At 44.5% G+C, this 27,351-nt stretch overlaps 1 protein-coding gene across 1 annotated transcript in view; it reads right to left on the bottom strand.

Moving 5' to 3' along the window:
- The window catches only part of ccdc18 (coiled-coil domain containing 18), a gene marked incomplete at its 3' end in the record, with an annotated part of 90,769 nt that overhangs the window by 36,557 nt on the left and 26,861 nt on the right, over positions 1-27,351 (bottom strand). The window contains exons 9-16 of the mRNA XM_084311863.1: positions 26,622-26,712; positions 21,650-21,867; positions 17,928-18,038; positions 17,384-17,512; positions 15,802-15,915; positions 6,278-6,334; positions 5,977-6,093; positions 2,806-2,973 (exon numbers count right to left, since the gene is read on the bottom strand). Of these exons, the coding sequence (XP_084167989.1) occupies positions 2,806-2,973; positions 5,977-6,093; positions 6,278-6,334; positions 15,802-15,915; positions 17,384-17,512; positions 17,928-18,038; positions 21,650-21,867; positions 26,622-26,712 (1,005 nt within the window). The remainder of the gene's footprint in view (positions 1-2,805; positions 2,974-5,976; positions 6,094-6,277; positions 6,335-15,801; positions 15,916-17,383; positions 17,513-17,927; positions 18,039-21,649; positions 21,868-26,621; positions 26,713-27,351) is intronic.

Here is a 27,351-nt window from a genome sequence, read left to right as displayed (position 1 = left end):
TATTCTGAAGCCGAGGCCAGGTCATCGACATTGCAGCTCTCAGCGAGACCAGGTTACATGGAGAGGACTCCCTGACAGAGGTTGGTGCACTGTGCAGGGTACACCTTCATCTGGAAGGGGCTCCCTGAAGGCACTCGCTGCATCCATGGAGTAGGCTTTGCTGTGAAGTCCCAACTGCTGCAACGCATCCCAGAGTCCCCTATCGGCATCAGCGAATGCCTAACGACATTGCGCATTCCCCTTGCAAAGGAACGCTTTGCCACTCTCATTAGTGCTTATGCACCAACTTTAGTTCAACATCAAAGAGGATTTCTTCAAAAAAATGTAAGATTATGGGCGGGATCCACGAAGAAAGAATCGCAGAATGGGTACAATACAGTACGGCTCAATACACACAATTGTTAAGGGGATGCAGACCAGAGAAAGACTTTCGTCTTGTTTACATCAGGGTCCCCCATTTTCAATTCATAATGAATTGTAAGTAAGGGTGCAATTACCACCGTGCAATCCATTCTTTGTGGATCCCGTCCTATGTTTTTGGTAGATTTCTTTTTATTGGCTTTATTGGACAAGTCCGGCAGAGAGGAAGGATGGGAGGAGATATGGGGGAAGACATGCGGCAAAGGTCGCCGGGTCCGGGAGTCGAACCCAGGATGGCCGCGTTGCACCACAGTGTGTTACGTGAGATTTCTACCAATCTCTCGACTCCATACTCCAGAAAACTCAGGCTACGGACAAGCTCATACTCATGGGAGACTTCAATGCCAGAGTGGGCATGGAGCACCTGGTATGGGACAGAGTTATTGGCCGACACGGAGTAGGGAAGATAAATAACAACGGGCTTCAGCTCCTCCCCCTCTGTGCAGAACACCACCTGGTCATAACCAACACCATCTTCCAGATGAAGAACAGGTTAAAAACCTGGCAGCACCAGGGTCTAAACACTGGCGCTGGACTCATCACCTCATGGTCAGATCCAAACTGAGTATTCAAACCTGTGGACCGAGGACAGTGCCTAACAAGAAACTAAATTCTGCAGCACAGAACACCCCCACCTCGAAAGACCACCTCCGACGGCTCCTTGCTGAAAACCTCGACAAGATCCCGGAGGAATCAGCTGACTGGCCAGCTCAGCGCAGCCTCTGAGGCGCTCGACCAGACGAGGAAATGTCACCAGGACTGGTTTGATTGTAACTCAGCCAAGATACAGTCCCTACTAAAAACCAAGCATGAAGCCCACAAAGCTCTCCTGTCCTGCCCTGGTTCTCCCATCCTGAAAGCTGCCTTTGCTGCAGCAAGAACAGCAACCCAGTGCGCCCTCTGGACTATGGAGGATGCCTGGTGGATACAGAAGGCGAAGGAGATTCAATGTCTGGCAGACTGCAACAACACCCAGGGCTTTTACAATGCCATCAAAGCATTGTATGGCCCCAGGAAGCGGGCGATTGCTCCACTCAGATCAGTCAAGTTTCTTTATTAGTTGTCATAAAAAAAAATACAGAATACTTTCCTATGAAATGCTTTTTTTGTTATGAGCTCCTGGGAGTGTGCTAGATAAAAAAAATAGCTCTCAAGCACCATATCCAGTCTGTACCAATCCTTCGGTCTCCAGGTCAACATCCAAAAAACCAAAGTTATGTCCCAACTCACTTACCAAACCTCTACACCTCCCAGTTTTCAAATAAACGGTGTTCCACATAAAACAGTGGATCATTTCACCTACCTCGGCTCCACTCTGTCCTCATGCTGCTCGCTTGATGCTGAGATACATTTACATTTAGTCATTTAGCTGACGCTTTTATCCAAATACAAGACTTACAAGTTCTGTACGACAAGTCATCAGGAAGGGTACAACTCTATCAGCTGAGTAACAATGTTCATCAAAGTGTTGCGTGCTACAGTGTAGGTTAGTTTATTAGGACAAGTGCATGACAGTAAGGTTAGTTAGGGTTAGATTTGTTTTTAAATTTTTTTAGATTTTTTAATTTCAGATAATGGTTGAAGAAGTGCGTCTTTAGTCGACGGCGAAAGATTGGACGGGTTTCGGCTGTCCTAACTGGGGTGGGTAGTTCATTCCACCATTGTGGGGCAAGGACTGAGAAAAGGCGAGATACACACACGTATCAATAAAGCAGCATTATCCTTGGGACGCCTACGCAGCAGGGTTTTCAAAAAGGAGCAGAATCCTGGACCCCATACCGCCGGCACATCACCAACCTGGAGGCCTTCCACATCCGCTGCCTACAGAGGATCCTCGGCCTGACCTGGGAAGATCAAGTCCCCCACACAGACATCCTCAACAACACCAACTCAATCCGTATGGCTGCAGCTGTGGCCAAAAAAAAACATCTTCGCCTGACCACCACCTGCCCGGCCAAGTCATCTATGGCCAACTGAGAGGAGCAAAGCAAGCTGCTGGAGGACAAAATAGACACTTTAAGGACTATACCAGGGACCTCCTAAAACGAGCGAACATCAACACCACGCAGCTTGAAACTCTGGCACTTTCCCAAATACACCAAACCAACCAAGACCGAAGATCTGAGAGCACAAACAATGACACCGGCAGGCGGTTGGCATCCCCCTGGTATCTGGCTTCCCTTGCGCCATCTGCAGACTGGTGTGTGCGGCTCAAGGATCGGACTCAACGGCCACGAGAAGTGGCACCAGTGGCAGCGTTGCTGATGGAGCAAGCGTCATCATCGAACACGATGATGCTAAGAGCTAGTTATAGTAGTTATAGCTATAGTATTTATAGTAGTTATAGTTAGTTATAGCTAGTTATAGTAGTTATAGTTAGTATACCTGTGTCTCCAGTAGACTCTGGCTGTCTTCCAGCTCCGTGATGCGTACAGAGCTTTCTGTCAGCATGCTGGTCTGTTGTTGTAGGGACAGCTGGAGGTGGACATTCTGTTCAGCTGAGCTCTGAACCAGCAGACCGCTGGCCTGCAACTCCGCCTGGAGAGAGGCCATCTGGAAAGAAACCACGGAGAGAGACCATGGAGAGAGACCACAGAGAGAGACCATGGGGAGAGACCACGGAGAGAGACCATGGGGAGAGACCACGGAGAGAGACCATGGGGAGAGACCACGGAGAGAGACCACAGAGAGAGACCACGGGGAGAGACCACAGAGAGAGACCATGGGGAGAGACCACAGAGAGAGACCATGGGGAGAGACCACAGAGAGAGACCATGGAGAGAGACCATGGGGAGAGACCACGGAGAGACCATGGGGAGAGACCACGGAGAGAGACCACGGAGAGAGACCATGGAAAGAGACCATGGGGAGAGACCATGGGGAGAGACCACAGAGAGAGACCATGGGGAGAGACCATGGGGAGAGACCACGGAGAGAGACCATGGAGAGAGACCATGGGGAGAGACCATGGGGGGAAGGATTAAAAAAAGATGTCATGATATTTCCAATTCTAAAACCAGTGTTTTTCAGTCAAGTTGTTATTTGTCTATTTGCCAGTCGCAGGGCTTTCCCTAAACAACGGTATAGGGGCGCATTGCCACCATGTGTTTATAAAAATATATATATATATATATTATTTTATTATAATTTTTTCAGTGAAAGCTTGGGGCCAGCTTAGAAACGCATCATTGTCTAATAAGTTCAACATTCAACTATTGTGCAACCTTATACACTGTACTTATAGAAATAACTTATTTGGAACTTACCCTTGTGTTTGCTATTTTATTGAAATTATGTTTTTAAGTTGCAGGAAATTACTATTTTTCTTTTTTATTGCTAAATGTCCCGGACAGACCAGCCTCTAGTTCAGACTCATCACCAGCCTCTAGTTCAGACTCATCACCAGCCTCTAGTTCAGACTCACCACTAGCCTCTAGTTCAGACTCATCACCAGCCGCTAGTTCAGACTCATCACCAGCCTCTAGTTCAGACTCATCACCAGCCTCTAGTTCAGACTCACCACCAGCCTCTAGTTCAGACTCATCACCGACCAGCCTCTAGTTCAGACTCATCACCAGCCTCTAGTTCAGACTCATCACCGACCAGCCTCTAGTTCAGACTCATCACCAGCCTCTAGTTCAGACTCATCACCAGCCTCTAGTTCAGACTCATCACCAGCCTCTAGTTCAGACTCATCACCAGCCTCTAGTTCAGACTCACCACCAGCCTCTAGTTCAGACTCATCACCGACCAGCCTCTAGTTCAGACTCATCACCAGCCTCTAGTTCAGACTCATCACCGACCAGCCTCTAGTTCAGACTCATCACCAGCCTCTAGTTCAGACTCATCACCAGCCTCTAGTTCAGACTCATCACCAGCCCCTAGTTCAGACTCATCACCAGCCTCTAGTTCAGACTAGTGTTGTAAAAAATATCGAAAAATCGATACATATCGATTCTGAATATTTAAAACGGTTTCAATACTCATTTCCCGAAATATCTATATTTAATTATTCATAAAAAAAAAGGAAGTTGCATTGTTCATTTCAATACCTTTAATAGTACAGTAGTCCACACACACATGTGCATTCAGTTAAGTCGGAATATGACTGTAATACAAACAGTTCAGTTTGTCAGGTACATGCAATACAGATTACAGTGTTTACATCTGTCTGCTTGAGAAAATACCATGTTCTGCAATAAAAATGATTGAAGTTATTTTTAAATGTGTGATCTAAAGATAAACAAAGGGTTTTAAAAGTGTTATATTTATCTTCTCTTATAGTACCAGAGAGAAGCTAAGAGAAAGATTTTCTTTTTTACATTTTAAGATTGAACCTTTTTCCCCGTGGTATCGAAAATGGTATCGAATATCGATACTTTTCAAGGTATCGTATCGAAGTTCGAAATTCCAGTATCGTGGCAACACTAGTTCAGACTCATCACCAGCCTCTAGTTCAGACTCATCACCAGACCAGCCTCTAGTTCAGACTCATCACCAGCCTCTAGTTCAGACTCATCACAGACCAGCCTCTAGTTCAAATCAAATAAAATCAAATGTATTTGTAAGGCCCGACAACACACGTTATTGTCCCCATGGGCCGGACACGTCTTCTTTAAACAAGTCAAGAAGAAACATCACAATAAATCAAGAACAAAACAAAAACACCATAAAGTCCAAAACATTTTAAATAGACTCCCAGACATACCCCACGCGAAGGTAAGGAAAAACTCACTGAAACCTAGCAATAGGAAAAAATGCACCACAGGCAATGTGGAGGAGAGAAACCTTAGAAGGGCCGTTCAAGGGGGGGATCTCCTTCTTAGATGTCTGTGATAGTAGTGTTGCAATAAAACAGGCGAACAGTTGGTAAGCAAGCATGCACTCATATGTGTAATGAAACACTAGTTCACTTCTGACTCATCCCCAGACCTAGCCCCTTTCGTGACTGTGATGCACGCCAACAAGGTTTGGCCGAGTGAATACACAGTCACTTGCTCCTCAATGGGAAACCAACCTAGATTTACTAAGGACTGGTTCTAACCGAACCGTTCGTTATACAAGTATCACAGATACATTTCAAAGGTACTCACAGTTGCACAAGGGTTTCGAACAGAGAAACGCTAGCGTTTGAAAGCTTGGCGTTGCTAATAAACATTTAAAAAAAAATATATAAACTGGTCAACACAGCTTTATTTCCGGCATTGGGTGCCTGATGCGCTTGCGCTGTGATCACAGCGCAGGCGCACCAGGCAGCCAAATACGGAATGAACGCCATTTTGAGCAGTGTTGACCAGTTAATACATTTAAAAAAATAATGTTTTTTAAACCCTAGCGTTTTTCTGTTCGAAACCTCGTGCAACTGTGAGTACCTTTGAAATGTATCTGTGATACTTGTATAACGAACGGTTCGGTTAGAACCAGTCCTTCATGGTAAATCTAGGTTGGTTTCCCATTGAGGAGCAAGTGACTGTGTATTCACTCTGCCAAACCGTGTTGGCGTGCATCACAGTCATGAAAGGGGCTACTCCAGACCAGCCTCAGACCAGCAGGTACCTTGTTCTTGCTCTTCTTCAGTTCAGCTTCATATTTCTCATACATGTGATGCATCTGCTCCAGGGTATCGCTCAGCTCCCCTTGACACTTTGAAAAAGACAACTCCAACGCAGTCACCTGCCACACACACACACACACACACACACACACACACACACACACACACACACAGTAGATCCTACATTAATCATTTCACCTTCATCCATTGCTAACAAGTCTTGAATTCACAGTTGACGTAGGGATCACATTACGGCAGACTGTGCTGCTTGCTGATTAAAACACTGACTCTCTACTTACTGACCTCAGAGGCAGACTGTGCTGCTTGCTCCTCACTGCGTGTCGCTGCTGCTTCTTTCTCCTGGAGACAAAAAAACAAACAAGACATTTCATCACTGCAGCCGTTCTGACAGACAACTAATAATAACATGACTAGTCAGCCTTTAGTAACTTGTAGACAACGACAGAAAGGCAGCCTTTGGTAACTTGTAGACAACGACAGAAAGGCAGCCTTTGGTAACTTGTAGAAGACGACAGAAAGGCAGCCTTTGGTAACTTGTAGACGATGACAGAAAGGCAGCCTTTGGTAACTTGTAGAAGATGACAGAAAGGCAGCCTTTGGTAACTTGTAGATGACAGAAAGGCAGCCTTTGGTAACTTGTAGAAGACGACAGAAAGGCAGTCTTTGGTAACTTGTAGAAGATGACAGAAAGGCAGCCTTTGGTAACTTGTAGATGACAGAAAGGCAGCCTTTGGTAACTTGTAGAAGACGACAGAAAGGCAGTCTTTGGTAACTTGTAGAAGATGACAGAAATGCAGCCTTTGGTAACTTGTAGAATATGACGGAAAGGCAGCCTTTGGTAACTTGTAGAAGATGACAGAAAGGCAGCCTTTGGTAACTTGTAGAAGATGACAGAAAGGCAGTCTTTGGTAACTTGTAGAAGATGACAGAAAGGCAGTCTTTAGTAACTTGTAGAAGATGACAGAAAGGCAGTCTTTGGTAACTTGTAGAAGATGACAGAAAGGCAGCCTTTGGTAACTTGTATAAGATGACAGAAAGGCAGTCTTTAGTAACTTGTATAAGATGACAGAAAGGCAGTCTTTGGTAACTTGTAGAAGATGACAAAGGCAGCCGTTGGTAACTTGTAGAAGATGACAGAAAGGCAGTCTTTAGTAACTTGTATAAGATGACAGAAAGGCAGTCTTTGGTAACTTGTAGAAGATGACAAAGGCAGCCTTTGGTAACTTGTAGAAGATGACAGAAAGGCAGCCTTTGGTAACTTGTAGAAGATGACAGAAAGGCAGCCTTTGATAACTTATAGAAGATGACAGAAAGGCAGCCTTTGGTAACTTGTAGAAGATGACAGAAAGGCAGTCTTTGGTAACTTGTAGAAGATGACAAAGGCAGCCTTTGGTAACTTGTAAAAGATGACAGAAAGGCAACCTTTGGTAACTTGTAGAAGATGACAGAAAGGCAGTCTTTGGTAACTTGTAGAAGATGACAGAAAGGCAGTCTTTGGTAACTTGTAGAAGATGACAAAGGCAGCCTTTGGTAACTTGTAGAAGATGACAGAAAGGCAGCCTTTGGTAACTTGTAGAAGATGACAGAAAGGCAGCCTTTGGTAACTTGTAGAAGATGACAGAAAGGCAGCCTTTGGTAACTTGTAGAAGATGACAGAAAGGCAGCCTTTGGTAACTTGTAGAAGATGACAGAAAGGCAGCCTTTGGTAACTTGTAGAAGATGACAGAAAGGCAGCCTTTGGTAACTTGTAGACGATGACAGAAAGGCAGCCTTTGGTAACTTGTAGAAGATGACAGAAAGGCAGCCTTTGGTAACTTGTAGAAGATGACAGAAAGGCAGCTTTTGGTAACTTGTAGAAGATGACAGAAAGGCAGTCTTTGGTAACTTGTAGAAGATGACAGAAAGGCAGCCTTTGGTAACTTGTAGAAGATGACAAAGGCAGCCTTTGGTAACTTGTAGAAGATGACAGAAAGGCAGCCTTTGGTAACTTGTAGAAGATGACAGAAAGGCAGTCTTTGGTAACTTGTAGAAGATGACAGAAAGGCAGCCTTTGGTAACTTGTAAAAGATGACAGAAAGGCAGCCTTTGGTAACTTGTAGAAGATGACAGAAAGGCAGCCTTTGGTAACTTGTAGAAGATGACAGAAAGGCAGCCTTTGGTAACTTGTAGAAGATGACAAAGGCAGCCTTTGGTAACTTGTAGAAGATGACAGAAAGGCAGCCTTTGGTAACTTGTAGAAGATGACAGAAAGGCAGTCTTTGGTAACTTGTAGAAGATGACAGAAAGGCAGCCTTTGGTAACTTGTAGAAGATGACAGAAAGGCAGCCTTTGGTAACTTGTAGAAGATGACAGAAAGGCAGCCTTTGGTAACTTGTAGAAGATGACAGAAAGGCAGCCTTTGGTAACTTGTAGAAGATGACAAAAAGGCAGCCTTTGGTAACTTGTAGAAGATGACAGAAAGGCAGCCTTTGGTAACTTGTAGAAGATGACAGAAAGGCAGCCTTTGGTAACTTGTAGAAGATGACAGAAAGGCAGCCTTTGGTAACTTGTAGACGATGACAGAAAGGCAGCCTTTGGTAACTTGTAGAAGATGACAGAAAGGCAGCCTTTGGTAACTTGTAGAAGATGACAGAAAGGCAGCTTTTGGTAACTTGTAGAAGATGACAGAAAGGCAGTCTTTGGTAACTTGTAGAAGATGACAGAAAGGCAGCCTTTGGTAACTTGTAGAAGATGACAAAGGCAGCCTTTGGTAACTTGTAGAAGATGACAGAAAGGCAGCCTTTGGTAACTTGTAGAAGATGACAGAAAGGCAGTCTTTGGTAACTTGTAGAAGATGACAGAAAGGCAGCCTTTGGTAACTTGTAAAAGATGACAGAAAGGCAGCCTTTGGTAACTTGTAGAAGATGACAGAAAGGCAGCCTTTGGTAACTTGTAGAAGATGACAGAAAGGCAGCCTTTGGTAACTTGTAGAAGATGACAAAGGCAGCCTTTGGTAACTTGTAGAAGATGACAGAAAGGCAGCCTTTGGTAACTTGTAGAAGATGACAGAAAGGCAGTCTTTGGTAACTTGTAGAAGATGACAGAAAGGCAGCCTTTGGTAACTTGTAGAAGATGACAGAAAGGCAGCCTTTGGTAACTTGTAGAAGATGACAGAAAGGCAGCCTTTGGTAACTTGTAGAAGATGACAGAAAGGCAGCCTTTGGTAACTTGTAGAAGATGACAAAAAGGCAGCCTTTGGTAACTTGTAGAAGATGACAGAAAGGCAGCCTTTGGTAACTTGTAGAAGATGACAGAAAGGCAGCCTTTGGTAACTTGTAGAAGATGACAGAAAGGCAGCCTTTGGTAACTTGTAGAAGATGACAGAAAGGCAGCCTTTGGTAACTTGTAGAAGATGACAGAAAGGCAGTCTTTGGTAACTTGTAGAAGATGACAGCAAGGCAGCCTTTGGTAACTTGTAGAAGATGACAGAAAGGCAGCCTTTGGTGGAGAAGAAAGGTAAAACGAATTCAGTCATCAGCATTCGGGCTGTCAACGAATATTCTATATAAAAAGAAAAAAAACATTCAATTGTGAAAATTAATATTAGATTGTGAAAAAAACAGTCCCTGGCTGTCTTCCTCTCAACTTCTCGTGTGGGCCTGAATGCGCTGCATGACGGATAGGAGACCAGCGACGTCACTTTCATTGAGCTGAAGAACGCATAGCGTGATGGTGTGAAGACAGCGATTTGCACTGAGCTCTAAAAGCCCCAGTTAGGGGCGGTCGGGTGGCGTAGCGGAGATTGCGCTCGTCACCAATGCAAGAGGCTGCGGTCTCGACTCCCGGAGTCAGCATTGCCTGCAGCTTGGGCCGATCGTCATACTAACTCGTTTGGCTGAGTTAGCGGGAGGGAAGTTGTAGGTGGTAATCTGGCGTAGTGGACAGCAACACCTACAGGTCAGGTCTGGGCGCCTGCTCAGCGAAAGGCAGGAAGTGGTGAAGGCAGCGTGACCTCCCACGCGTTACACTTCACCAATGAGAGTCCTCGCTGCCAGGTGAAAAGAGAGCCGCTGGCTGTCTCCGCATGTGTCGGAGGAAGCATGTGGTACTTCAGGGTTCCCTTGTACCGACCAGTAGGGGGAACATGCGCACAACAACCAGGTAGGGGAGGGGGGGAATTGGCATAACGACTAAATTGGGATGGGAGGAAAAAACATAAAAAGCCCCAGTTAGAAACACTTGGGATTTTGAGGAACCTTGAGACAAAGTTGTATGCAAACATCAGAAGTACCATGCAGGTCCCTAATGGTTTGATTACTATTTTCCATTTCATGTCAAGGAAAATATATCATTTCATGTTTATCACACCTTGTTCGGAGGCGTGTTGCTCTGTATGAATGTCCGTTCTATATACCGTAAACTATCATTTATTTGATCTCCGAGAGACAGACCCTTCACAATCTAGCACCAATTCCTCCTCACGCACTAAGAGAGAGGGTGGGGGGGGGGGGGGCGGGGGGGGGGGGGGGGGGGGCGGGGTAAGTATTATGATCTTAAAGGTAATGCGCAATAATAGATTTATGTGTTTTTTTAGAAGGAATAGTCGAATGTCATTTTAGGCCCAATTTTGACAGCCCTAGTCATCATATGATGTTCTCAAATCAATGAGTAATCATGTTTAATAATCATGATTTCAATATCAATCAAAATAATTGTGATTATGATTTTTGCCATAATGAAGCAGCCCTAGTGTCTAAAGCGGCACGGTGGTGTAGTGGTCAAACACTGTCGCCTCACAGCAAGAAGGTCCAGGGTTCGATTCCCGCTTGGGGACCAGGTTTCCATGATGCCAGTTACCCAGGTGGGGTATCTCCCAGGCCTTTCTGTGTGGAGTTTGCATGTTCTCCCCGTGCTCGCAAGGGTTTCCCCCCCGATAAGAGAAACCCAATGGAAAAACATGCATAACAACAAGATTGCTAACGCTGTGGTGTCCTTGACGAAGACGGACAGGAGCACTTGGATTGGTCCCCTGGCGCGGTTCACGTTGACGCCTGTCTGCTCCCGGCTGCCCTTGGGGGGGAAGGACGATGGGATGGGTTAATCGCAGAGACGAATCGCATGCATGCATCGCATGCGTGCCGATTGATGACCTCTGAGCAGGTCCTAAATTATTATTATACACTGGCTGCTGGAGACCCAGTGTGAGGAACCCTGGCAGCTCTATGGCCGGGCACTGACCTGTGAGCTGCTCCAGGCAAGAGCTGCGTCCTTTCACCCTGGCTTTTCTCCCTATACACCAACCTGCTCATATCCCTCCACAACTCCGTCAAAATCTACAAATACGCAGACGACACAACCATCATAGGCCTCATCACAGACAACAATGAAACAGAATACCGTACACAGATCAACCATACAGTCACCTGGTGCACAGACAATAACCTCCTCCTCAACTCATCTAAAACCCAAGAACTCATCATCGACTTCAGACGCCAGCCAAACCCCAAAACCCCCATATCCATCTCCGGCAAACCCATAATCACCAGACTCCTTCATCCTTCCTCTGAAGGATGAAGGATAAGGACATAAGCAACAACCTCAAATTGAAAACCAACATAGACCACATCCACAAAAAAGCCAATCAAAGACTCCTCTTCCTCCACCACCAAAAATAAATACAGAATCAGAAGACATCTCCTGCTCCGTTTTTACCAGGCCATCATAAAAAGCATCCTCACCTTCTCCATAACAGTTTGGTACAGCAGTCTGGACATTCACTCCAAAAACAAACTGCAAAGAATAATCAATAAATCCTGCAAAATAATCCGCACCCCCCTCCCATCACTCGAATCACTCCACAATAAGAAGAGCAAGAAAGATTATCTCTGACCCCACTCACCCAGCACACCATATCTTCCAGCTGCTGCCCTCCGGGAGGCGCTACAGATCCCTGACCACCAAAACATCCTGCTTTAAAAACAGCTTCTTCCCCACTGCCATACGGACACTGAACTCCCTGTAGCAACCCCCCTACCTCTGCTGTTATGTACATAAACTGTGATATTGTGGTCTTTGTAATTATGTATCTATGTATTTAACTGCATGTAGTATGTATGTATTGTAAGTGATGTTATTGACAACATCATCCTGGAGTTCTGCAACCATGCCCTGATGAAAAACAACCAGCCTGATATGTGGTCTCTCTCTAACATCATCCCAGTGCCTAAGTCCGGAGATCTCTCGAAGCCATACAACTACCGTGGCATAAGTCTGACATGTGTCATTGCAAAGATGTACAATCGCATGATACTAAACCAGATAAGGAATGCCATCGACCCCCACCTCAGGGAGAACCAAAATGGTTTCCGAGAGAAGAGGACCACTGTGGCCCAGATCTTGGCCTTGAGAAGAATCATCGAGGAGGTGAAGAAGAACAACCTGACAGCAGTACTGTGCTTTATCGACTTCAAAAAGGCTTTTGACTCGATACACAGAGCCGTGATGATGAGGATACTCAAGGCCTACGGAGTCCCTCCCAATCTACTCCGGGCCATAGGGACCATGCACACGGGTACAAGGGCCAAGGTGGTAACCCCAGATGGCAACAGTGAAGAATTTGACATCCTGGCTGGAGTGATGCAAGGGGACACCCTTGCCCCCTTCCTTTTCGTCATAGTCCTCGACTATGCACTCAGGAAGGCCATCAATGGACGGGAGCAGGAACTTGGTCTCACAATAACCCCAAGGAGATCGAGACGACACCCCGCCATAGTCCTAACAGACCTTGACTACGCGGACGACATCAGCCTGCTCTCTGACCAGGTGGAGCAGGCACAGGAACTCCTGTGCAGAGTGGAGACGGAGTGCGCCAAGGTTGGCCTTAGGCTAAATGCCAAGAAAACCGAGGTCATAATGTATAACATCCTCCCGGATCATCCACCTCTAAGGACAACAGGAGGCTCTGCTCTAAAGGAAGTCAGTGATTTCAAGTACCTGGGCTCGTGGGTCAACTCGTCCGAGCAAGACCTTAAAGTGAGGAAGGCACTTGCGTGGAGGGCTCTGAACGGCATGACCAGTGTGTGGAAATCCAACCTCCCCCGTCAAATCAAGCTCAACTTATTTCATGCAACAGTTGAGTCTGTCCTTTTGTATGGCAGTGAATGCTGGACCTTGAAGCCCACCCTGCAGAAGTCCTTGGATGGGTGCTACACCAGAATGATGCGTGTGGTGCTCAACATCAACAGGGATGAGCATGTCACTAATGCAAACTTGTATGGGGGGGTGCTAAAGGTGAGCGATAAAGTGGCAGTCAGGAGAATGAGGCTGGCAGGTCACTGCCAGAGACACCATGAGATGCCAACCAGCAAACATGTGCTGTGGGAACCAACACATGGGCATCGATCACGAGGACGTCCCGCGCAGCGTTTCCGTTAGAACATATTCGTGCCGGTCTGGGTGTCCTGCAAGATTTCTATCCCCGGACATATTCGAGAAATTCCGGTCAGAGTTTTAAACAGCAGTCTGTTATAATCACATTTTTATTTATAAGCTAACGAATTCCGTTATATTGGACATTTGTATTAATTACATCAAGCGAAGAATGAGAAATTGATTTGCAGAATCAAATTACTATCTATCGCCTCCCAAGTTAGTGCGATACGCTGATCCACCATCAAGCTCCCGCCCCGCAGGCTCGCGGCTGCAGCAGCTGTCACACGCACCCCCAAATGAATCTCGAGTCGACATCGCTGCACCTCGTTTTATCAGACACGTCACACATATCATAATGTTCAACTTCACACACAGCAAACTGTAGTTGATCATCACATTGCCTCGTTTCCTAGCTCGTCGCCACATGCAGAGAGGACGAGCCACATGCTCGTAACGCATTTGTTGATTTCATTATAGCCTACATTTAGTTATAATCAATAATATGCATTACTATGTGACACGGCAGTCAACCAACAGTTGCATATGATTAAAAAATGTCAACACTCACTCACCCCGTCTCTCGTTGTGCGGCTGTGCCTATCCGTTTTGTACCTGCGAGAACAGCGGGTCGTCTGGTTGGTTCGACTTTGATAGATCCCCATTGGAACAGGTGGACGTCTGCGAGGCTCGCAACGGTAGCAGCAGACTGGGGATGCTCTTTGTGGTTCAATCAATAAAGTGTACTTTGTGTACGTTCAATCAATGTTATCTCTCGTACATCATAGAGGCTAGACTATAATGTCGTACCTCAGCCAGGAGAATTTAACTTTCCACTCGGGCCGCCGCCTGAACGCTCGACATTTCTGTTTATTTTCCGCGGGAGCATCGGCGGTCTCTGTGACTTCAGAAGACTCATCTTCGTTGTCAATGTCATTATTATTAGACCTGCTTGTGCTTGGTTTCATGAAATATTTGTTAAGCTTAGCTTGTTTGGCCATCTCTCTCTCTCGCTCGTATACCGGTTTGTCGTTATGGTGGCCAGACAGGCTCAAAAAAAGAAAGAAAAAAAAGATTCACATCTGAGCGGCGCCATCCGCGCTTTATCAGAGTGAAGCAACAATGAAACAAATGTAATGATTGTTTCGTTCATCGCATAGGCTATTTAATTTTAGCCTATTTTAATACAATTCAAATAATAAAATTGTGCTTAGAGGAATTATTTTCACCGGACATTATGACCGGAGAGATTTAAATATTCGGACTTCAACATATTTTGCCGGTCAAATACCGGTAATTACCGGCTAACGGAAACGCTGGTCCCGCGTTAACCTACGTGGACGTACTCAGGAGAGATGCGGGAACAGAAAGCACCGGCGAGCTAGCCAGATGCATGGAGGATCGGGATGACTGGAAGCACCGATGGAGGGCCCGTCCGAGGACGACCTAGATAGATAGATGTTATATGTTCTATGTTGGAACAATGCAATGTAATGCACTGAAAACAAATTCCACCAGCCTGGCTGGGTGGTCATTAAAGAATCTAATCTAATCTAACCTGTGAGCTACTCCAGGGAGGCCTGGAGGACGAGAGCTGACCTGTGAGCTGCTCCAGGGAGGCCTGGAGGACGAGAGCTGACCTGTGAGCTGCTCCAGGGAGGTCTGGAGGACGAGAGCTGACCTGTGAGCTGCTCCAGGGAGGCCTGGAGGACGAGAGCTGACCTGTGAGCTGCTCCAGGGAGGTCTGGAGGACGAGAGCTGACCTGTGAGCTGCTCCAGGGAGGTCTGGAGGACGAGAGCTGACCTGTGAGCTGCTCCAGGGAGGTCTGGAGGACGAGAGCTGACCTGTGAGCTGCTCCAGGGAGGGTGGCCAGACGTCACGCATTGCACGTGATTGTACAGCATTTCTGTCTCCCGTTTAGATTGAAAACGAATAACAATAAAAAAAGATGCGAGTAGCCGTTCGTGTAACCGGTAACCACCCCCCACCCAAATCAGTGCAGGTGGAAGATAATCATTTTCTGTACTTTATTATTGTGCCATTACTGTTCCTGCTCCATTTGTTGAGCTTTCCAACAATCACTGCAGTGCCAGTGTGAATCCCTGGACTTGTGAGTTGCTTTGGTGAGTTACTTTTGTTATTCAAGTGATAAGTGATTGTACGTCTGGGTGGTCATTTGATTTATTTTGAGTACTTAACACCCATTAGAGACTAAATTACTTTAGTGAGGACAGTGTCAGATGAGCCTTGAAGGAGGGGACAGGGACAGTCCACAAAAAAAGGGGGGGGGGGGGCTGCGCGCTGGGGGGGGGGTCCCACATTGTCCCTCACAAACACATTTGGTTTATTGTAATCTAGTCACCCTAGCTCCAGGGAGGTCTAGAGGACGAGAGCTGACCTGTGTGAGCTTCTCCAGGGAGATCTGGAGGACGAGAGCTGCTCTATGTGCATCCTCAGTCTCCTTCTGCAGCTCCATCAACCGAAACTGAGACTGGTCCTGAGTCTGCTGGAGCTGGAGAGAGGAGAGGAGAGAGGAGAGAGGAAATTAGGAGATGAGAGAAGAGAGGAGGAGAGAGGAAATGAGGAGAGGAGAGAGGAGGAGAGAAGAGAGGAGGGAGAAGAGAGGAAATGAGGAGATGAGAGAAGAGAGAGGAAAGGAGGAGAGGAGAGAGGAGGAGAGGAGGAGAGAAGGAGAGAGGAAATGAGGAGATGAGAGAAGAGAGAGGAAAGGAGGAGAGGAGAGAGGAGGAGAGGAGGAGAGAATGAGAGAGGAAATGAGGAGAGGATAGAAGAAAGGAGGAGGAGAGGGGAGAAGAAGGGAGGAACAGAGGAAAGAAGAGAGGAGAGGAGGATAGAGAAGCGAGGAGAGAGAAGAGAGGAGATGGGAGAGAGGAGGAGAGGAGAGGGGACATAGGAGGAGAGAAGAGGGGAGATAGGAGGAGAGAAGAGGGGAGAAGAGAGGAGGAGAGGGGGAGATGAGAGAAGAGGAGAGGGGAGAGATGAGAGGAGGAGAGAAGAGATGAGAGAAGAGAGGAGAGGGGAGAAGAGAGGAGGGAGAGGAGAGAAGAGAGGGGAGAGATGAAAGGAGGAGAGAAGAGATGAGAGGAGAGGGGAGAAAAGAGAGGAGGAGAGAAGAGAGGGGAGAAAAGAGGAGGAAAGAAGAGAGGGGATAAGAGAGGAGGAAAGAAGAGAGGGGAGAACAGAGGAGGAGAGGAGAGGGGAGGAGAGGGGAGAAGAGGCGAGAGGAGAGAAGAGAAGAGAGAGGAGGAGAAGAGGTGAACTGGAGCAATAGGGAGGTAGGATAGGGAGGTAGGATAGGGGGTAGGATAGGGGGTAGGATAGGGGGGTAGGATAGGGGGGTAGGATAGGGGGGTAGGATAGGGAGGTAGGATAGGGAGGTAGGATAGGGGGTAGGATAGGGGGTAGGATAGGGAGGTAGTATAGGGAGGTAGCATAGGGAGGTAGCATAGGGAGGTATGAGAGTGCTGTGGGTGTATATACTGTAGGTCTATTTCTCTATTAAATTTTTTTTTTTTTTTTTACTTTGACCAGACAGCTGGTTCTTTTTAGCGTTTATCGCTTTTTCTGGTCAAGCATGACCGACAGAAACAGGTTGAATAGGATATAGATTAGGGGAAGACACTCTGAGAAAATACGGCGAGTCCGGGAGTCGAGCTCGTGTACCCCAGATCCGTGACGCGCACGGTTGTCCCCGACGCCGAAATAGCGCCGAGATACGCGGTGAGCTACTGGAGCTCCCGTTCTCTATTACATTTTTATACTGTATGTCATTTGAAAAAATCTTTAGTAAACAGATTTATATAAAAAACAAGATCCTGTGAAGTGCTTTAGCTTGATGACATGAAACAACTTCAGTATAATTATTTAATGTATAATTTAAATCCACGGCTAATCAATCAAATAACGGTTGAATTAACCGATGACTTAAATAATGTTAGTGTGTGAGCTGCAGACCTCACCCCCTCTATCTTGCGCTGCAGCTGGACGCACTGCTCAGACAGGGCCGTCCGGGACCTCTCTGTCTGCTGCTGCTCCTTCTGCTTCTTGCTCAGTGCGGACTGGTAGTGCTGCAGACTGCTCTCCTTCTCCTGGAGACAGTCATTACAGTCTAGTAAGGCTGTCCTTGAAGCCTGTTTTTGGGATTCGAACTTCGTCAGGGGTTCGAACCTTCGTTTTGAATAAAAAAATTATTAAAAAATATTCACTTTTTTTATTATTTTTTTTTTATAAATATCCTCAAACTAAATCCTCAATTTGAATAAAGTGATTAATATGATTAAATTAGTATTTTTTTTTTTTTTTAAATCAACGTTCCAGCCCCAGACCCAGCCCAGGGAGAAGCCAACTAAATCAATTAAATCAACTTTCTTTAATGAATATAACTCAGTTTCTTTTAATACTATAATATTAGTAACCTAATCTTTAACTGCAACTGTGAAGAAAAACCATAATGAAAAAAAAATTATAATAATAAAATAATGTGCGTGCGTGCGTGCGTGTTACCAGTATCTGAGTCTCCAGCTCAGAGGTCCTCAGAGCAGACTGAGTGTAGGCAGTGCTCTTCTCCTGAAGCTGTTTCTCCAGAGCAGAGACCCGAGCAGTCTTCCTCTTCAACTGCAGAGACAGAGAGGGACAGAGAGACAGAGAGGGACAGAGAGACATAAAGGGACAGAACGAGAGAAATAGACAGAGAGGGACAGAAAGACAGAGACATAAAGAGACAGAGAGGCAAGGACAGAAAGAGACAGAAAGAGAGTGTGTGTGTGTGTGTGTGTGTGTGTGTGTGTGTGTGTGTGTGTGTGTGTGTGTGTGTGTGTGTGTGTGTGTGTCATGTTAACAGTGTTTATGGACAGCTGTAGTGAAGCTGTCTGCAGGCCTTGCTCTCTTGGAGCGCCACTATTGCCGCTTTTCCCCTGCATGGTACCTACTCGACTCGACTTTACTCAACTCTACTCACTTTTGGTACCTGGTACTTCGTTCCTTTCCGTTACCCCAGTGTAGCTGGTCGTCATAGCAAGGGCGCCATGACGTCATCTTCAACGCGACACACACACATATAACTAAACTCTTTGTTCTTGGTGGTATGAGTTGCTGTTGGTTTTATTTAATCACTAAATGAGGCAGAATACACTGTGAAATGTGTGAATGTATCTTTTTTTTGTTTATTGCACTTTGTTCTCGCTGCAAACAAATAATGAATGCTAATGTTTAGTAGTCACAAGGCTATTTAAAGATGGCGGGTTTGTGTTTTGTGCAGGACATCCCCCGTGTAGCGCAATGATGACGTAGTGATGATTCTCTCTTCTGACCAATCAGTGGTCTGCAGTGTTTCACCTCACTTTTTGGTACCTCTTCTACCTCGACAGAGCAGGTACTAAACAATTACCCGGTACGAGGTACCATCCGCAAATTTCGGCAATGGAAAACCGAAAAGGCTGAGTAGATTAGAGTCGAGTCGAGTAGGTACAATGCAGTGGAAAAGCGCCAAAAGTCTCTGCGTTCAGTAGAAAGCCATCCGGCTGCGAGCTAGCCTAGCTTAGCACAAATGAATGGAAGCGGATACATACCAGCCTAGCTTAGCACAAATGAATGGAAGCGGATACATACCAGCCTAGCTTAGCACAAATGAATGGAAGCGGATACATACCACTAGCCTAGTTTAGCAGAAATTAATGGAAGCGGATACGTACCACTAGCCTAGCACAGCAGAAATTAATGGAAGCGGATACGTACCACTAGCCTAGCACAGCACAAATTAATGGAAGCGGATACATACCAGCCTAGCACAGCACAAATTAATGGAAGCGGATACATACCAGCCTAGCTTAGCACAAATGAATGGAAGCGGATACATACCAGCCTAGCTTAGCACAAATTAATGGAAGCAGATACATACCAGCCTAAAGCACAAATTAATGGAAGCGGATACATACCACTAGCCTAGCTTAGCAGAAATGAATGGAAGCGGATACGTACCACCAGCCTAGCACAGCACAAATTAATGGAAGCGGATACATACCAGCCTAGCTTAGCACAAATGAATGGAAGCGGATACATACCAGCCTAGCTTAGCACAAATTAATGGAAGCAGATACATACCAGCCTAAAGCACAAATTAATGGAAGCGGATACATACCACTAGCCTAGCTTAGCAGAAATGAATGGAAGCGGATACGTACCACTAGCCTAGCACAGCACAAATTAATGGAAGCAGATACGTACCGCTAGCTTAGCACAAATGAATGGAAGCGAATACGCACCACTAGCCTAGCTTAGCACAAATTAATGGAAGCGGATACATTCCACTAGCCTAGCTTAGCAGAAATTAATGGAAGCGGATACGTACCACTAGCCTAGCTTAGCACAAATTAATGGAAGCGGATACGTACCACTAGCCTAGCTTAGCACAAAGTAATGGAAGCGGATACATACCACTAGCCTAGCTTAGCACAAATTAATGGAAGCGGATACGTACCACTAGCCTAGCTTAGCACAAATGAAAGGAGGTGGATACGTTCCACTAGCCTAGCACAGCACAAATGAATGGAAGCGGATACGTACCCCTAGCCTAGCTTAGCACAAATGAATGGAAGCGGATACGTACCACTAGCCTAGCTTAGCAGAAATGAATGAAAGCGGATACGTACCCCTAGCTTAGCTTAGCACCAATGAATGGAAGCGGATACGTACCGCTAGCCTAGCTTAGCACAAATTAATGGAAGCGGATACGTACCCCTAGCCTAGCTTAGCACAAATGAATGGAAGCGGATACGTACCACTAGCCTAGCTTAGCACAAATGAATGGAAGCGGATAAATACCACTAGCCTAGCACAGCACAAATGAATGGAAGCGGATACGTACCCCTAGCCTAGCTTAGCACAAATGAATGGAAGCGGATACGTACCCCTAGCCTAGCTTAGCACAAATGAATGGAAGTGGATACGTACCACTAGCCTAGCTTAGCACAAATGAATGGAAGCGGATACGTACCCCTAGCCTAGCACAGCACAAATGAATGGAAGCGGATACATACCAGCCTAGCTTAGCACAAATGAATGGAAGCGGATACATACCAGCCTAGCTTAGCACAAATGAATGGAAGCGGATACATACCACTAGCCTAGTTTAGCAGAAATTTATGGAAGCGGATACGTACCACTAGCCTAGTTTAGCAGAAATTAATGGAAGCGGATACATACCAGCCTAGCACAGCACAAATTAATGGAAGCGGATACATACCAGCCTAGCTTAGCACAAATGAATGGAAGCGGATACATACCAGCCTAGCTTAGCACAAATTAATGGAAGCAGATACATACCACTAACCTAGCTTAGCAGAAATGAATGGAAGCGGATACGTACCACTAGCCTAGCACAGCACAAATTAATGGAAGCAGATACGTACCCCTAGCTTAGCACAAATGAATGGAAGCGAATACGCACCACTAGCCTAGCTTAGCACAAATGAATGGAAGCGGATACATTCCACTAGCCTAGCTTAGCAGAAATTAATGGAAGCGGATACGTACCACTAGCCTAGCTTAGCACAAATTAATGGAAGCGGATACGTACCACTAGCCTAGCTTAGCACAAAGTAATGGAAGCGGATACATACCACTAGCCTAGCTTAGCACAAATTAAAGGAGGCGGATACGTTCCACTAGCCTAGCACAGCACGAATGAATGGAAGCGGATACGTACCCCTAGCCTAGCTTAGCAGAAATGAATGAAAGCGGATACGTACCCCTAGCTTAGCTTAGCACCAATGAATGGAAGCGGATACGTACCGCTAGCCTAGCTTAGCACAAATTAATGGAAGCGGATACGTACCCCTAGCCTAGCTTAGCACAAATGAATGGAAGCGGATACGTACCACTAGCCTAGCTTAGCACAAATGAATGGAAGCGGATAAATACCACTAGCCTAGCACAGCACAAATGAATGGAAGCGGATACGTACCCCTAGCCTAGCTTAGCACAAATGAATGGAAGCGGATACGTACCCCTAGCCTAGCTTAGCACAAATGAATGGAAGTGGATACGTACCCCTAGCCTAGCTTAGCACAAATGAATGGAAGCAGATACATACCACTAGCCTAGCTTAGCCCAAATGAATGGAAGCGGATACGTACCACTAGCCTAGCACAAAAGAATGAAAGCAGATACAGTACATACAACTAGTAGGTAAGGGATATGTACAGATATAGGGAGGCAGTCAGTGTCACCTCTTTCGCGGTGTTGGCGACCTGGGTGGTTTGGTCCAGCAGCTGGGTGTGGAGGCCCTGGTAGTGGGAGGCTCTCTGCTCCATGGAGCCCTGCAGGACGGACACCTCCTCCTGGGCTCTGCTCAGCTTCTCCTGGAGCCTCAGCGCCAGGCTGCTCTGCCGGGCCCGCTCCGCCTCCACGCTCTGGAGCATCGGCAGCAGCTGCTGGTAGCTCTCTCCTGTCGTTTAAAATCACATCACACAAGCGTGACTGGCCGAGAGATGTCCCGACGAAGACTTGACGTTCCCCGATGATGAAGATAAAGACGAAGGGGATAACTCACTAATCCACTTTTATAAAGTCAGGTCCATAAATATTTATATATATATATAACTCACTAATCCACTTTTATACAGTCAGGTCCATAAATATTTATATATATAACTCACTAATCCACTTTTATACAGTCAGGTCCATAAATATTTATATAACTCACTAATCCACCTTTATACAGTCAGTTCCATAAATATTTATATATATATATATAACTCACTAATCCACTTTTATACAGTCAGGTCCATAAATATTTATATATATATAACTCACTAATCCACTTTTATACAGTCAGGTCCATAAATATATATATATATAACTCACTAATCCACTTTTATAAAGTCAGGTCCATAAATATTTATATATATATATATAACTCACTAATCCACTTTTATAAAGTCAGGTCCATAAATATTTATATATATATATAACTCACTAATCCACTTTTATACAGTCAGGTCCATAAATATTTATATAACTCACTAATCCACTTTTATACAGTCAGGTCCATAAATATTTATATATATAACTCACTAATCCACTTTTATACAGTCAGGTCCATAAATATTTATATATACTGTATATATAATAATAATAATAATAATAATAATAATAATAATACATCGGATTTATATAGCGCTTTTCCAAATGCTCAAAGACACTTTAACAAAACAAACGATACAAAACAATACAGTTTTAGTAGAGACTAGAGAAATAAAAAAGGTGAGAGAGAAAGGGGTTCATGGGTTGAAAGCAAGGGTAAAAAGGTGGGTTTTGAAGACTTGTTTGAATGATGCAAGAGTGTCTGCATGACACGTTGGGAAGGGCGTTCCAGAGGGTGGGGGCAGCTGCAGCGAAGGCCCTGTCGCCCCAGGTCCGGAGCTCAGTTCTGATGGGTTGGAGGAGGTTAGCATCTGTGGACCTGAGGCAGCGGGTAGGCGTGTGGTGGAGAAGGAGGTCAGAGAGGTAGGAGGTTGTTGAGGGCTTTGAAGGTGATGAGTAGAATTTGGAACTGAATCCTGTACATGATGGGGAGCCAGTGGAGATCGTGGAGGATGTTTTTTCTTTTAGTTTATTGAGGATTTGGGTGGATGTGCGATAAAGAATGCTGTTGCAGTAGTCCAGTCGGGATGTGAGAAGTGCGTGGGTCAGTGTTTCGGCAGCAGAGAAGGATAGTGAGGGGCGTAGACGGGCAATGTTTCTTTTTCGGTTTTTGTGATCTGGTTGACATGCAGGAGGAAGGAAAGGGTGGGGTCGAGAATGATACCTACGGACGTGGGTGGAGGGGGTGACAATGGAGCCGTCAATGTTGACTGAAAAATCCTGGGTGGGGCGGGTCAGGGAATTATAGGGAATATAACAGGGAATACAGGGAATAGCACTCAACACTTTGATGAACATTGTTACCCAGCTGATAAAGTTGTACCCTTCCTGCTGTCTTGTTGTACAAAACTTGTAAGTCGCTTTGGATAAAAGCATCAGCTAAATGACAAATGTAAATGTAAAATTTGGGCCAATAATGATCAGTTCAGATTTGTCACAGTTGAGTTTCAGAAAGTCTTTTCCACTTTTATACAGTCAGGTCCATAAATATTTATATATATAACTCACTAATCCACTTCTATACAGTCAGGTCCATAAATATTTGGTCAATAACACAATTTTCATAATTGTGTCTCTATACATACCACAGACATTGCTAAATGAAATTCAAGTACTTCCAAGTACTTCCAAGCAATATTTTTCATTTTAAATGCTCTTTTAAGTCGCGACCCACATTTTTTAACCACTATGATTTATTTCAAATATATATTTTTTTGCAGTAATACACAATCTTTCATGCACTGTTAAAAACATGAAATAAACACAAAAAAGTGCAACAAAAGTGCAACTAGGGCTAAAAACCCAATGAAATAAAATAATAATAAATAATATATGCTTCTTAGCAGATTTCTTAGCTTAACATAACAGACCTACAGTAAGTTTGGGGGAACTAATGGGATAACTGGGGTTGCAACAAAAGTGGGCTAAAAACAATGAAATTAAATAATAATAAATAATATATGCTTCTTAGCAGACTTCTTAACTTAACATAACAGACCTAAGTTTGGGGAACTGGGTTAACTGGAGAGTGGGGATGCAACAAAAGTGCAACTAGGGCTTAAAAACCCAATGAAATAAAATTCTAATAATAATAAATAGGGCTATCAGTTTATCGCGTTAATTAGATTAATTAATTACATCACGTTATGAAAATTACCGGTAACTTAAATGTACAATTAATTTAATTTAAATTTTTTATTTAAATTTTTTTATCTCATTCATTCCATAAGAACGTAGAATACACATTTACAGACTTTTTTTTATATGGTCCATTTGCATGTTCTTGGTATCTGATTCTAGGGACATCTATGGATCTCAGGGAATGTATTCCCATTGTCAGAAATACTGTGTCTGAGTAAATTGTAATGAACCAAATAAGATTTTCTTTTTATCTTTGACTGTGAATAACGCCATGCTCAAATTGACCAGACCTGAAAAATCTAAGCAAATTAATAGATGGAAGATGATTAAACAGAAGGTTTTGTAGATACAGTACTGAATTCTGCCCTCCGGACACATGCAATTTGAAATATGATTATAGAATATAGAATATCAGGCATAAAATGGTTATGCGATTAAAATGTGATTAATTAGATTAATTAATTACAAATCCTGTAATTAATTAGATAATTTTTTTTAATCGCCTGACAGCACTAATAATAAATAATATATGCTTCTTAGCAGACTTCTTAGCTTAACATCCCAGGGAACTAATGGGATAACTGGGGATGTTGTTTGCTCCTGACAAGAGTCTCAAAGTCTGGGGTGATGGTAGACAAAGCACCTCTGCTTTGTCTTCAGCTGGACCAGAGCTGAGAAGCCACTTTCACAAAGATTGGTAGTGCATTTTTATTAAAAATAAAAAATTCGGGGCGGCTAGGTGGCGCAGTGGGCAAGGCGCTCGCCACCAACGCAGGAGATGCTGGGTTTGAGCCCAGCTCTCGGCGTTGCTACCAGCTTGGCTGGTCGTTCATACTAATACAATTGGCAGTATTAGGGGGTGGGAAGCTGGTGGGTGGGGATCGGACGTTGTGGACAGCGACTCCTACAGGTCGGTTGGTGCGCCTGCGCAGTAGAATCAGGAAGCGACGAGGGCAGTGTGTCCCTCCCACGCAGACCCTCGCCACTGAGAGATCGCGCTGTGCAGGTGAAAAGATGCGACGGCTGCCTCCTCGAGTACCGGAGGGGACACGTGATGCAAGGCTTCATCCACATTGCAGCCGGCTTGTGGGAGGCATGGCCTAACAGCGTTCGAGACAGGGGAGGGTAGAATTGGACAATACGAAATTGGGGACGGGAGAAAAATAGAAAAATGGGGAGAAAAAGTAGATCAACATTTTTGTTGATTTAGAATTCGAATGCCAACGTAACAAACGAAGGTTCGAACGTTTGGGCTCAGCCCTATTATGTACTGTAAGTCAGGTTTATCTGTTATGTACTGTAAGTCAGGTTTATCTGTTATGTAGGTCAAGTTTATCTGTTATGTACTGTAGGTCAGGTTTATCTGTCACACGTACTGTACGTCAGGTTTATCTGTTATGTACTGTAGGTCAGGTTTATCTGTTATGTACTGTAAGTCAGGTTTATCTGTTATGTAGGTCAAGTTTATCTGTTATGTACTGTAGGTCAGGTTTATCTGTCACACGTACTGTACGTCAGGTTTATCTGTTATGTACTGTAGGTCAGGTTTATCTGTTATGTACTGTAGGGCAGGTTTATCTGTTATGTACTGTAGGTCAGGTTTATCTGTTATGTACTGTAAGTCAGGTTTATCTGTTATGTAGGTCAAGTTTATCTGTTATGTACTGTAGGTCAGGTTTATCTGTCACACGTACTGTACGTCAGGTTTATCTGTTATGTACTGTAGGTCAGGTTTATCTGTTATGTACTGTAGGGCAGGTTTATCTGTTATGTACTGTAGGGCAGGTTTATCTGTTATGTACTGTAGGTCAGGTTTATCTGTTATGTACTGTACGGCAGGTTTATCTGTTATGTACTGTAGGTCAGGTTTATCTGTTATGTACTGTACGGCAGGTTTATCTGTTATGTACTGTAGGTCAGGTTTATCTGTTATGTACTGTAGGTCAGGTTTATCTGTTATGTACTGTAGGGCAGGTTTATCTGTTATGTACTGTACGTCAGGTTTATCTGTTATGTACTGTAGGTCAGGTTTATCTGTTATGTACTGTAGGGCAGGTTTATCTGTTATGTACTGTACGTCAGGTTTATCTGTTATGTACTGTAGGGCAGGTTTATCTGTTATGTACTGTAGGGCAGGTTTATCTGTTATGTACTGTAGGTCAGGTTTATCTGTTATGTACTGTAGGGCAGGTTTATCTGTTATGTACTGTAGGGCAGGTTTATCTGTTATGTACTGTAGGGCAGGTTTATCTGTTATGTACTGTAGGTCAAGCAGCCAAATGATAAGCTCTATATTGTTCAGTAACAGCAATAGATCAGATTGGTACTTATCTTATCTTACTGAGTACAGGACAGAGTCTGTTTCTACAGTTAAACGGTGTTCTGTGGCATCCTGGCTATGAGAGAATACTGTACCTGGTTTGGTTTGCAGCAGTTGTAGTGTAGTTTGTGAATGGTCCACCGAGGGGATCATGCAGGGTCTCGCACACAGTGGCCCCCCAGGTCTCTGCAATAACCACAATACTGTCACCTTACAATATTCAATTCAATTGTTATTTATTCTTGAAAAGGACAATTGAGGTCACGCTCATTTTCTATGTCGTTGAGACTTACAGCCATTTCAATGCATAAATGTTTTATAATATAATAATAATAAATAATAACAACCATCTATATAGTACCTTTCACACATGGACCGCAGCCCAAAGTGCCTCACAGCAAGTAGCACAAAATGAACATAGGCATAAAATCAGCATACACTCGACAGAATAAAAACAATGTATAAAATGCAGACATAAGAATAGGCATAAAAGACAATAAAAGTAGTGCAACGTTAAAGTAGAAGAATAAAATAGAATAGAGAATATAAGTGTATGTGCAGCTTATTAACTCATTGAACGCCAGAGGTCGCTGTGTACCATGTGGTAATTAGGCCACCCACCGCTTTAAAGTATACGGATACATGGCGGTGTTTGCAGGGCTCAAACTATATTAAATATCATAGCTATGGATATAATAATATTGCCCATTTCACATCGAATATCTATCGTTCAATTTGTGAAAAATAAAGAATTTTTTCATCCATACATTCCCGTTTTATACCGTGGTGAATATGAGTATAGTTTTAGAGTAATCCTGTCTAATC

The sequence above is a fragment of the Notolepis coatsorum genome, assembly GCF_963971535.1.
Source record: "Notolepis coatsorum genome assembly, chromosome: 4".
Taxonomy (NCBI): domain Eukaryota; kingdom Metazoa; phylum Chordata; class Actinopteri; order Aulopiformes; family Paralepididae; genus Notolepis; species Notolepis coatsorum.
The sequence above is the reverse complement of the archived record's forward strand: the minus strand, read 5'-3'. Positions and strand labels throughout refer to the sequence as shown.